The sequence below is a fragment of the Mirounga leonina genome, unplaced genomic scaffold (assembly GCF_011800145.1).
Source record: "Mirounga leonina isolate KUSES-001 unplaced genomic scaffold, KU_Mleo_1.0 Mir_376, whole genome shotgun sequence".
Classification (NCBI taxonomy): domain Eukaryota; kingdom Metazoa; phylum Chordata; class Mammalia; order Carnivora; family Phocidae; genus Mirounga; species Mirounga leonina.
In genome coordinates this window covers 6,701,636-6,714,520 of record NW_023270718.1, presented here as the reverse complement: position 1 = coordinate 6,714,520, position 12,885 = coordinate 6,701,636, and the positions used below count along the sequence as shown (strand labels likewise).

The 12,885-nt window shown below is 41.8% G+C and overlaps 1 protein-coding gene and 1 long non-coding RNA gene across 3 annotated transcripts; one reads left to right on the top strand and one right to left on the bottom strand.

Moving 5' to 3' along the window:
* Positions 1 to 3,730: 3,730 nt before the first annotated feature.
* Positions 3,731 to 5,251, top strand: LOC117997978 (zinc finger protein 613-like). Its single transcript, XM_034986506.1, is given in 2 exon segments — positions 3,731 to 4,637; positions 4,639 to 5,251. Coding segments are annotated over 2 exon segments (1,416 nt in total). The 5' UTR covers positions 3,731 to 3,834.
* Positions 5,252 to 10,107: 4,856 nt separating this feature from the next.
* LOC117998370 lies at positions 10,108 to 12,794 on the bottom strand. Of its 2 annotated transcripts, none has more exons than XR_004675971.1 (2): positions 12,111 to 12,794; positions 10,108 to 10,928 (listed from the first exon to the last, which is right to left on the bottom strand). It is a non-coding gene; the product is annotated as an uncharacterized LOC117998370 (long non-coding RNA). The 2 variants fall into 2 exon arrangements; XR_004675972.1 differs by having other exon boundaries at positions 10,108 to 10,322.
* Positions 12,795 to 12,885: the final 91 nt, after the last annotated feature.

The window sequence follows — 12,885 nt, the reverse complement described above, 5'->3', positions numbered from 1 at the left end:
TTTTTCTTTGTTGGAATTTAGAGGAAAATATACTCTTTTGTCTCTTTTTGGAACTAATCCCTCTTTATTTCTTCTTAAATGTCAACATTTTTTACCCTAGGATTATTCTTGCTTAGATTTCCACATCTTCCCATTCTTCATCACTTGTCAAGAGTTCCCTTCACCTCTCTTCCTATGAAATTCCTCCTTCCATGTCTCTCTGCTAAGAGGAAACTTTGAATTCATTGCTGTCTTCTAATACACCTTCCTGCCCCATTGGAAAATATTTATTTTGCTTTAAACATCCAACCCCACCTAGGATGCCTTGCCCCCATGGTAACCTGGTTTGTTAATATACATGTACCTGCTTCTTTTTCTCTTTCCCCACTCTCAGCTTCTTTAAAGGTTCTCTTTTTATTTTCTGCTCTATCTCAAAGGCCTTAAAATCTTACTTTATTCAAAAGTGTTAAGTTCTTGTTCTCTGTGGAGATTCCCAAGTTATCTCCTTTAACACTGTATAATCTATCTACAGTTGACCCTCGAACAACATGAGTTTGAACTGCATGGATTTTTTTCATACAGTACTATATTGTCTCTTTATGATTTTTTAAATATAATTTTTAAGATTTTATTTATTTCAGAGAGAGCACAAGCATGAGCAGGGGGTGGGGGCAGAGGGAGAAGCAGACTCCCTGCTGAGCAGAGAGCCTGATTTGGGGCTCGATCCCAGGACCCTAGGATCATGACCTGAGCTGAAGGCAGATGCTTAAGCTTAACCTACTGAGCCACCCAGGCGCCCCTCTTCTTTATGATTTTCTTAATAACATTTTGTTTCCTCTGCTTATTGTTAAAATACCGTATATATTACATATAACATACAAAATATGTGCTAATTGACTTATTGGTAAGGCTTCTGGTCAATAGTAGGCTATTACTAGTTATGTTTTGGGGGAGTCAAAGTTACATTTTAGACTGCCCAGAGGGTTGACACCCCAACCTGTGTTGTTCAATGGTCAACTGTAGCTTACCTGTTTTCAAGGCAACTCCCTCAGAGTTCACACTTAGAATGGGGAATGATCTTCCCTCTAAGAAAATCCCTTTCCATCATCTTTTTTATTTTTTTAAATTATTTGTTCAGTTTTGTTGAGGTATAATTGACATATTAGTTTGCAGCTTCATCTTTTTTTTTTTTTTTAAGATTTATTTATTCCAGAGAGAGTGAGAGCACGAGTGAGCCAGGGGAGGGGCAGAGGGGAGAGAGAGAAACCCAAACAGACTCTGCACTAAGCACAGAGCCCAACACAGGGCTTGATCTCACAACCCCAAGATCAGACCTGAGCTGAAGCCAAGCGCTGGATGCCCAGGCAACTGCGCTACCCAGGTGCCCCATCATCTTTTTGAAAATTGAGATTCTCTTTTACTTTTATACATCTTAAATCCTGGCCATGCTGGGATTACCTTGAGGCTTCTCTACTCTCTGGGGTATTTAAGGTGTCTGCTATTCCTCTTCTTTAATGAGGAAAGACCTTTATATAATTTCTCATTCTCAGTTCCTAGCCTAAAGCCTCATGTCTGCTTTACTGTAATTCCTTTGTATATTTGTTAATTCTTTTTTTTTTTTAAAGATTTATTTATTTATCTGAGAGAGCTAGAATGAGAGAGAGAGAGAGAGAGAGTACATGAGAGGGGAGAGGGTTAGAGGGAGAAGCAGGCTCCTCGCTGAGCAGGGAGCCTGATGCGGGACTCGATCCAGGGACTCCAGGATCATGACCTGAGCTGAAGGCAGTCGCTTAACCAACTCAGCCACCCAGGCGCCCCTGTATATTTGTTAATTCTAATCTTTATTAGTTCAAGTTAGATTTTGTTGATGGATTCTTATTCCTTTTTTTTTTTTTTAAGATTTTATTTATTTGACAGAGACAGACACAGTGAGAGAGGGATCACAAGAAGGGGGAGTGGGAGAGGGAGAAGCAGGTTCCCCACTGAGCAGGGAGCCCGATGTGGGACTCGATCGCAGGACCCTGGGATCATGACCTGAGCCGAAGGCAGCCACTTAACGACTGAGCCACCCAGGCGCCCCTGGATTCTTATTCCTAAAGCTTTCCTTTTTCTCCCCGTAGACTGATGACATTAAGTCCCAGTTGACCATATTACCATCCATGACACAAATTTCACTTCTTTCGAAGACCTAAGTCTCTACTCTCAAAAAGGAAGAGGCATAAATGTAACAAAAACAAATATGCAGAGTTTGAGTTTTATATGATGAAGAGTTATGGAGATAGTGATGATGGTTGCATAACATTATGAATATATTTAATACCATTGAACTGTAAATTCAGGGAGTGGTTAAGATGATAAATTTTATGTTATGTGTATTTTGTCACAATTTAAAATGTGGCAAAAATACATAGAAACTGTGTCTAGTGGTGAAAAGGGCTCTGAATACCAATCCATTGGCATAGTGGAACAGTGGGTGGGGTTGGGGCCTGCCCTTTTATGACTAGGAATGTCTATATAATAGAAGATACCTATGAGCAGAGGATGAGTGACATGAGTAGGTTTCCTGGATGAAAAGTGAAGAATGGGAAGTGCAGAGCTGGAGGCAAGAGTGTGTCTGTTAAACATTTCCAACAGATAAGAAGCTAGTGTTTAACAAGTACAGTGTTTTTCAGATGGGGAAGATGAAAATATTCTAGAGATGAATAGTGGTGATGGCTGCACCACAATGTGAATGTACTTAATGACACAGAACTGTATGCTTAAAAATGGTTAAAATGGTAAACTTTATCTTATGTGTATTTAACTACAATTGTAAAAGTTTTTTAAGACTATTTTTATTTATTTATTTATTATTTATTTAGAGAGGGAGAGAGAGAATCTTAAGCAGGCTCCATGTTCAAAGCAGATCCCAATGTGGAGCTCAGTCTCACAACTCTGGGATCATGACCTGAGCCAAAATCAAGAGTTGGATGCTTAACCAACTAAGCAACCCAGGCATCCCTAAAAGTTTTTTTTTTTTTTTTAAGAGATAAGGAATATATATAAGGATATACTTCGAATTTCTTTTAGGTTGATATCATAGGTTTTCCACTGAAGAGCCAGCCATCCTACAATATTTTTTTTTTTAAAGATTTATTTATCTTAGAGAGACAGCACATGAGAGAGCAAGAGTGGGAGAGTGGGGTAGAAGGAGAGATAGTCTTTTCCTTTTTTTTAAAGATTTACTTATTTTAGAGAGACAGCATGCATGCATGGTGGGGTAGGAGGGAGAGAAGGAGAGAGAAGCTGACTCCCCACTGAGCGCAGAGCCTGATGAGAGGCTTGATCTCACAACCCTGAGATCATGACCTGAGCCAAAATCAACAGTCGGACTCTTAACCATCTGAGCCACCCAGGCACCCCAGGGAGAGAGGGTCTTAAGCAAACTCCACACTCAGCGTGGAGCCCAACATAGGGCTCGAACTCACTGCCCTGACATCACTACCTGAGCTGAAATCAAGAGTTGGATGCTCAACCAACTGTGCCACCCAAGCGCCCCCCTCCCAACAGTATTTTTGGAGTAGTTTTATTCTATATCATGGTGACAGGATTCACTGTTCTCTTCTTTCCTAGAAATTCAGAAAGTTGATGATCATCTGCCTCAGCACTTACAAAACCCAGAAGTGCCAAAGAGGATAGAACAGTGTTATGAACTGAACACATGTGGAAATATTGTTCATCAGAGCAAAAGTCATTTTCCTTTCAGGCCAAATCATGATAGGCTTAATTTACACGGAAAAACTTTGAAGTCACACTTAGATTTAATCAACCAAAGTAGAAGCTGTGACATAAAAGAGCCTGCTGAGCATAGTGGAGATGGGAGATCCTTTCTCTGTGCTAATCACAAGCAAACTCATACTGAAATTAAATTCCATGAAAGTAGAAGACCCATCAGCACTAAGTTACAATTCATTAAACATCATCAAACACACAAAACAGAGAAAGCCCGTCAAAGATACTGAATGTGGGAAAGCCTTCCTCAAGAAGTCTCAGCTCACAGAACATAAGAGAATTCATACAGGAAAGAAACCCCATGGATGTAGTGTATGTGGGAGAACCTTTTCTAAGGAATTCAAGCTCACTGAACATCAGCAAACTCCCAAAGGAGAGAAACCCTATGAGTGCTGTGAGTGTGGGAAAACCTTCCTCAGGCAACTTCAGCTTACTGAACATCAGAAGACTCATACAGGAAATAAACCGCATGGATGCAGTGTATGTGGGAAGGCATTCTCCAGAAAGTTCAAGCTAACTGAACACCAGAGAACTCATACAGGAGAGAAACCTTATGAATGTACTGAATGTGGCAAAGCCTTCTGCAGGAAGGCAGAGCTCATTATACATCAGAGAAATCAAAGAGGAGAAAGGCCCCATCAATGCAATGAATGTGGAAAAGGTTTCTCCAGAAAATCACAACTCATTCTACATCAGAAAACCCATACAGGAGAGAAATTTTATATACGCAGTGAATGTGGAAAAGGTTTCATTCAGAAGGGCAATCTCTTTATACATCAGTGAACTCACACTGGAGAGAAACCCTATGGATGCACTGAATGTGGTAAGGCCTTCAGCCAGAAGGCGTGCCTCATAGCACATCAGCGATTTCATACAGCAAAGACTCCCTGTATGTACTGAATGTGGAAAATCTTGTTCACAGAAATCAGAACTCATTAAACATCAGAGAATTCACACAGGAGAGAAACCCTATAAATGCAGTGACTGTGGGAAAGTCTTCACTACAAAGACAATGCTCACTGTCCATCGAAGAACTCATACAGGAGAGAGACCCTATGCATGCACTGACTGTGGGAAAGCTTTCTCCTACATGTCATGCCTTGTTAAACATAAGAGAATACACACAAGAGAGAAACATGTAAATTTAGTGAAGGTTGAATATTCTTCCACAGAGGGTCACAGCTTATTAAATACTAGTGAATTCATGCAGGAGAAAAGCCCTGTTAATATGGTGACTGTGCAGCTGCCTTCTATGATCCCTCAGACCTCATCAAACATCAGTGGGCTCCTCACAGATAGGAATGCAGTCATAGTGGGACAACCAGTTGTCAGATGTGCACCCTCAGGAAATAACGGAAAGTATGTACAGGAAAGAAGCCTTATGAATGCAGTGAATGTGGTCATGCCTTCAGTGGCCAATTACACCTTATTTTATGTCACAAAAAACACAGGAAAAAACTGGTACATTCAATTTGGAAAAGCCTTGAGTAATAATGTCTAGCTGATTATATGGTTATATATAAACAGAAAACCTATGAGTGCAGAGGCTAGGAAAGCTGTTTTTTGGAAGACAGACCCTGTCTGTCATCAGTGATCACCACAGATCATCAGTGAGCTTATAGTAAGTAGAAGTATGACAGTGGAAAAGTCCTTACCCTCAATATGTGTCAGTTCATACTGGGGAGAAACTGTTAGAAGGCAGTGAATGTGGCAGGGTTTTCAGTAGTACCTTCTGCCTCATCCATTAGCAGATGAAATCACAGAGAAAACGCTGTTAATCCGTTAATTGTGGAATACCTTTAACAAAATACTAAAGTTCTTGTGAAGCAAAGAAGGCTTGTGAAAATGAGAATGTTTGAGAGCTTTATGTACCTTTTCCAACTTGACTTGTACATCACGTGATACACCTGATGGGCATTTTCGGACAGGATACCTTGAACCACATCCCCAGTTACCATGTTAATGATTCCATAATTTAGAGGAGACAGTCTCTGCCCTACTTCACTCGTTAACATTACCACATTATATTCACTTTTCCCATTTGTGGATTCTTTTTCTAAAATTATATTCAGTTCCTACCCAATATCATATGATGGTCAGCTGTTGCATTTCTTTGGCTCTAGATTTAAGTATTACTTCAGGCAATGGAAGTCCTTCAAAAATGAAATGAATATATTAAAGTAATGAATACATCAAAAATGCTAATGTCCTTGAATTTAAAAATAAGACCAAGCATTATACAATGTCATCATAAAAGTGATTTTTAAAATTTTTTAGACTTGAAAAGGTAGAGAAACCACATTTGCAAAATGAACTAAACGCCCAAGAACAATTAGTAATTTAAACCTATACAATAAATAACAAAATATATTCCAACACAGCTCTTGGTAATTTTTTTTGAAAACATAAAAAAGCAAGGTAGGCAATTTGAATACAAATTAAGATGACTACTTCCATCCTAGTTCTCCTTCCTGGATTATTAAAATTATTATTCTCACTATTATTCTCAGAATGCTGGGAATCTGAAGTTCTAAACTCAAGGATAACTATCCAGTTGCACTCTTCCCTTGGAGGTAGTATCCTGTCTAACCCTACCTTTTGCCTCATTGATGGAATCACCCTGACATTCTTCCTGGCATCTATTGCCTCATTGATGGAATCACCCTGACATTCTTCCTGGCATCTATTCCCATTTTCTCTCAACTCAGAGGGACTCTGAGTCCTACACACATGAGGAAGAGAAAAGTAGATCTTCACAGAATCAACCCTGGCCTGGTATATTCTATGAAGCCAGAGAGACTTTGAACTGGACCTGGTGTAGGCTGAATCTAGTGCTGGACTGGAATACTAGTGGCCTGTAATCAGCTTGGAAAATATTTTCAGAATCTAGTATGTGTAATATATTTTTTTTAAGTAGGCTCCATGCCATCATGGGGCTTGAACTCAGGACCCTGAGATCAAAAGCTGGATGCTCAACCGAGTCACCCAGGCACACTGATATGTATACTTAATTGAATGTAGTCAGGGGTAATGATAGGGGCTGGCATAAAACTGATACAGGAAGAGGTTCAGACCATGTCCCCTGCTGAAAAACTGTGATCTGAAAAAGGGCCTTAGGTTAGGTCTCAGAGAGAAACTAAAGTAGAGGCCTGTCAGTAGATGAGGTATTTTAATGGCATTTAGACAGGTGATTTTTTAAAAATCAGTGACATAAATACCACTAGAATCACTTGGAGAGAACATCTCAATTGTTTTCTTAAAGATTTTGATATGGAATATAAAGACCTTGGGTCATGTATAAACACTACTGTATCAATTTCAATACAAAGCATATTACAGTATCAACTTTATATGTTTATGCTCAAGTATAAGGTCTTGAATGTAAGTTATACACTGTAAAAGTTAGACTAAGCTTCCTGAGGGAGGGAACTTCTGTTAACCCCTATATACGAGATGTCTAGAAAAATATGTGATACACGGGCGCCTGGGTGGCTCAGTTGGTTAAGCGACTGCCTTCGGCTCAGGTCATGATCCTGGAGTCCCTGGATCGAGTCCCGCATCGGACTCCCTGCTCAGCAGGGAGTCTGCTTCTCCCTCTGACCCTCCCCCGTCTCATGTGCTTGCTCTCTCTCAAATAAATAAATAAATAAATCTTTAAAAAAAAAAAGAAAAAAGAAAAATATGTGATACAGAGTAGGCACCTGATAAATACTGTTAATTGACTGAATCTCATTCAGTAAGCGCTCTGGTCTTAACTAAGATTTAAAGCAGGGCCAGGAAAAAATTAACTAACTCAATAATTAAACAGGGCCAGAGAGGACCAAACTGTTTCCAAGTAACCTCAATGTATCCCAAAACAAGCTTTAAGAATTTAGGAGTGCAAAAATATCCTGATCTTCCCTCCTCTCCCCACTCCCGCAACCAAAGTTTGGTTGGATGTTTGTCATCCAACCAAAACTTATTGGGCAGGAAAATGTGACCAGTGTTGAAAGAAACCAATCATAAGTGACTAAAACTGACAAAAATGCTAGATTGAGCAAACAAGGACATAGTAACTGTATAAATAGTTATAGCTGTATTCCATTAGATCAAAATCATAGAGGAATGGTTAACATGTTAATAACAATGTGTTGGGTTTTTATGTTTTACTTCCTATTTTATAAACCCTCCCAGAATATTGTTGTTTATTTGCTATCTTGATCAGAGAGTGGAAGGCAGTTAGCAGTTTCCACTAGGCATTCCTCACAATGGTACCTCTTACCCCCCTGGCCAAGAACTCAGGGCTTTTCTCTTTTAAGTTCAGGTTCTCTAAGCATTTTTTTCCCTTTTTAATAAAAGCTTTTGTTCTCATTGTAGTTGAATTTGTACTTGAGTTTCTTTGCCTTGTTATAAAATTCACTGATCTTTCCTTTTGCATACACAAATAGGTTAAAATACTGTTCTTAGGTTTTAGACTCCCCACCCACCCCGACCTGTTTTTCATTTTGGATAGTTTCTATTGCTGTGTCTTTTAAGTTCACTAATTTTTTCTTATACAATATCTAATCTGCTATTAATCCCATCAAATGTATGTTTTACCACAGAAGTTGTAGTTTTTATCTCTAGAAATTTGAATTGGGCCTTTCTTTTTATAGCTTTCATATCTCTATTTAATATGACTTACTTAAGTTTTTATTTAAGTAATATCTACATCCAATGTGGGGCTTGAACTCACAACCCCAACTGAGACAGCCAGGCACCCCAACATGGTTTACTTTTAACCTAATATTTAAAGTGAGTTTCTAGGGGTGCCTGCATGGCTCAGTCGGTTAAGCATCTGACTTCTGCTCAGGTCATGATCTTAGGGTTGTGGGACTGAGCCCCGCATTGGGCTCCTTGCTCAGTGGGGAGCCTGCTTCTCCCCCTCCCTCTTCCTCCCGCTCCCCCTGCTTGTGCTCTGTCAAATAAATAAATAAAATCTTTATAAAATAGAGTTTCTGGTAGGCAGCATGTAGCTGGACCTTTTTTATCTGATTGATGATCTCTTTTTACTGGGGTATTTAGATCATAATTAATGTGGTTAGGTTCAAATTAACAATGTGGGGCGCCTGGGTGGCTCAGTTGGTTAAGCGACTGCCTTCGGCTCAGGTCATGATCCTGGAGTCCCGGGATCGAGTCTCACATCGGGCTCCCTGCTCAGCAGGGGGTCTGCTTCTCCCTCTGCCCTCTTCCCTCTCGGGCTCTCTGTCTCTCATTCTCTCTCTCAAATAAATAAATAAAATCTTTAAAAAAAAAATTAACAATGTGTAATTTGTTATTGATCCCATCTGGTTTTGCTCCCCTTTTTGGCATTTTCTACCTTCTTTTGGAGTAACTATGTTTTGTTTTTAAGATTTATTTATTTCGGGGCTGAGGGGCAAGGGAGAGGGAGACAGACTCCCCACTGAGTGGGGAGCCCAACGCAGGGCTCGATCCCAGGACCCTGAAATCATGATTTGAGCCAAAATCAAGAGTCAGATGCTCAACCAACTGAGCCACCCAGGCGCCCCTGGAGTAACTATGTTCTATGATTATCTCCATTGTTGGCTTATTAGGCGTAACTCTGTTATTTACGTGGTTCCTTTACAGTTTATAGCATGCATCATTCACTTAGCAGTGTATCTTCAAGTTATTATACCTTTTCATGTATAGTACCAGAATCTTATATACTTCATATTTTCTGTAGCCAAATCAGCTTCATTGAAGAAATTATCTTCTGGATGCTCCTGGGATATATTTTTAGTGGATGTGTAAACTGGCTTTACATGATAATTACACATTAGCATTCCTAACTCCATATACTTTTGGAATCTTTACAAAATATAAAGAAATTTCTGGCTTTTAAACTTTAGTGTAGGCCACCTTTGAGTCCAGTTTCAGTCAACCAACCAAGCAAACTGTAGAGCCATTCTAACTGAGCTCAAACATTAAAGCCAGAAGCAATTCATGGTCAGCCCATATTGTTAAATTTGCCTGATCCAAATTTTTGTTCCTTCCGCCATAATCCCACAAATGTTTCACAGGATTCTCTTTATATAAGCAATATATATAAAAAATAAATACTTCATGACTACGCTGGGTTTACCCAAAGAATGCAAAGTAAGTTAAATTTTGTCTAATTTTCTTTTTTTTTAAAGATTTTATTTATTTATTTGACAGAGAGAGAGACAAGGAGAGAGGGAACACAAGCAGGGGGAGAAGCAGGCCTCCCGTGGAGCGGGGAGCCCGATGCGGGGCTCGATCCCAGGACCCTGGGACCATGACCTGAGCTGAAGGCAGACGTTTAACGACTGAGCCACCCAGGCGCCACCAAAATTTTGTCTAATTTTCTAAGCAATGTAATTCACCACTGTATTAGACTGCTTTGGCTGTGATAACAAAATACCACAGAGTGGGTGTTTGAAAAAACAGAAATTCATTTTCTCACAGTTCCAGAGGCTAGAAGTCCACAATCAAGTTTCCAGCTGATTTGGTTTCTGGTCAGGACTCTTCCTGGCTTGCAGACATCTAGCTGCCTTCTCACCATGTTCTCGCAAGGCATTTCCGCAGTTTGTCTACACAGAGAAAGAGCTCTCTGGTGTCTCTTCCAATAAGGACACTGAACTCACTGGGATCAGAGCCCCACCCTTAGGACCTCATTTAACTTTAATTACTTCCTTAGAGGTCCCACCTCCAAATATAGCTGAGTGTTAGGATGTTCTACTTGTGAATCTGAGGGGACACATTCAGTCCATAATATTCCACTCCTATCCCCCCCCGAAATTCATGACCTTTGTGCATGCAAAATACATTCCATTCCAACAACCCTCAAAGTCTTAGCTCATCCCAGCATCAACTCTAAAGTCTATATAGTCCAAGTCTCATCTAAATCATATATGGGTAAGACTTCAGGTGGAATTTACCCAGAGGCAAAATTTCTCTCCAGCTATGAACCTGTAAAATTAGAGAAGTTACTCACTTGCAAAATACAGTGGTTGGACAGGGGTAGGATAGACATTCCCATTCCATGAGAGAGAAATTAGGAGGAAGAAAGGGGTATGGGTCCCTCAAAAACTTCAAAACCTAGCGAAGCAAATTCCATTAGATCTTAAGACTTAAGAATAATCATCTTTGGTTACTTATCTTTGGTTACGTCCGGCTGCCAGGCATTGTAGGTCACACTGTAGGTGGGAATCATAAACACTCTTGCAACTTTACATTCAAACCAGCAATTTTACATTCTGCATTCCAGTAAGCTCCACCAAGGGTATTTTTGCCTGCATTTATAGCTTTTGTTACCCTAGCATGCAGAACAGTATCTGCCACATAGTAGGCATTTTATCAACATCCGGATGAATGAATGAATAATCCCTTTAACTGGAAGGCGCTCTAAGCCTTGTTGTGTAACCGTGGGGAGTGAGTTCCGCACTGGGAGCTCAGTTGGGCTGCAATACTGAACAGAACCGCTTCCTTTTCTCAGAGTTTTGTTTTTTTTTGTTTTTTAAGATTCAAAAAAATTTTTAAGTGCAATCTATCCCCCAGCCACACCAAGGTCAAGTGACCGAGCCAGCCAGGGGCCCCTCAGAGCTTTTGATTCAACGTATTTTTTTTTTTTAAAGATTTTATCTATTTATTTGAGAGAGAATGAGATAGAGAGAGCATGAGAGGGAGGAGGGTCAGAGGGAGAAGCAGACTCCCCGCTGAGCAGGAAGCCCGATGCGGGACTCGATCCCGGGACTCCAGGATCATGACCCGAACCGAAGGCAGTTGCTTAACCAACTGAGCCACCCAGGCGCCCTGATTCTAGGTATTTTTCATCTTCAGGGAAAGAAAAGCCTGCCGCGTCTTTGACTCCTCCCACCGCGGGAGAGCCACGCTTCTCTATTAGCTCCGCCGCTTGTTGACCCCCATCAGCCTTGTGCCCCGTTTCCACCCACAGGAATCATACCAAGAGCTTTAGGATTCTGTTTGCCCACTCTCTGACCGATGCCTTTTTCAGCGGTTCTCTAAAACCTAGCCCGGCCGCCAATGCCGCTTTCTCCACAAAGCCGCCTCCAGCCAGCATTCCCAGGATACTAGCCCGTTCCCCTCCACTGTTGTTGCTCAGGCTCGGCTCGAACTCCCTTCCGGTGAACTTCTACGCGGGCCGCGCCCACTTAGCTTCTCCCTGTTCTTTTAAGTGAAAGCGCTTTAAACCAGACCATCTCGGCCGGTCCTGAGGAGAGATCTGCGCAGGCCTCACTGAGTTTCTGACACGCTAAGCTGTATATGCACCGCCCCTGGTGAATGTTACAAATTCGGGGCCCAATGGCTAAAGTGGCCTGGAAATAAAGCGAAATAAAGCGTTTTCAATAGCTTCTCACCGTCTAGCGCCTTCCCGCGAAAGGCGCAAAGAGAGAGGACGCTCGCCCCAGGGCAGGAAGTGAGGGAAACCGCTGCTCCTGGCGACCAGCCGGGAGCCGGCGCTGCAATATGACGTCACAGAGGCCGCGCCTCGCGCCAGATTCCGGGTCTCTGGAACAACGCACGTTGGCCCTCGTCGGCCGCCGTCCTCGCAGTCGCTGCGGTGGGGCTCGGGGGGGCGGTAGACGCTGAAGCAAAGTGCTTGGGGAAGTGGTGCGATGATTTGTCTCCAGAGGTGAAGATCGACGTTATCGCCAGGTCATTGTCGGTCCTGGGAGTGTTTGGGGGCCAGGGAGAGCGCGTTGGGGTTTGCGGTGTGTTTGTTTTTGTTCTGTCCTGGAGCGCGTGGGGGTCGGTGTTGGGGGAAGCGAATGGGACATCTCGCTAGGGGTTGTGTTGAAGGATCACTTGGGAGTTCCCCGTGGAGGGGGAGCTTGTGAGGTTTCGTGCTGGAACGAGAACCTGGGGAGAGTAGCGGTATGGGGCGTCTGGCTGGGGGAAGCAGGAGTCGTGTCGGCGTTGTCGGTGTTGGGGACAGCGTTTGGGGAGTTCCGTTGTTGATGCTTACCACATCCTTTTAAAGATGGGGTTTCTGGCCTCTTGCGCCCATGTTTGCTGTATATTCTTTTTTTTTAAATATTTATTTATTTATTTTTATTTATTTGAGAGAGAGAGCACAAGAGGGGGTAGGGTCAGAGGAAGAAGCAGACTCCCTGCGGAGCAAGGAGCCCGATG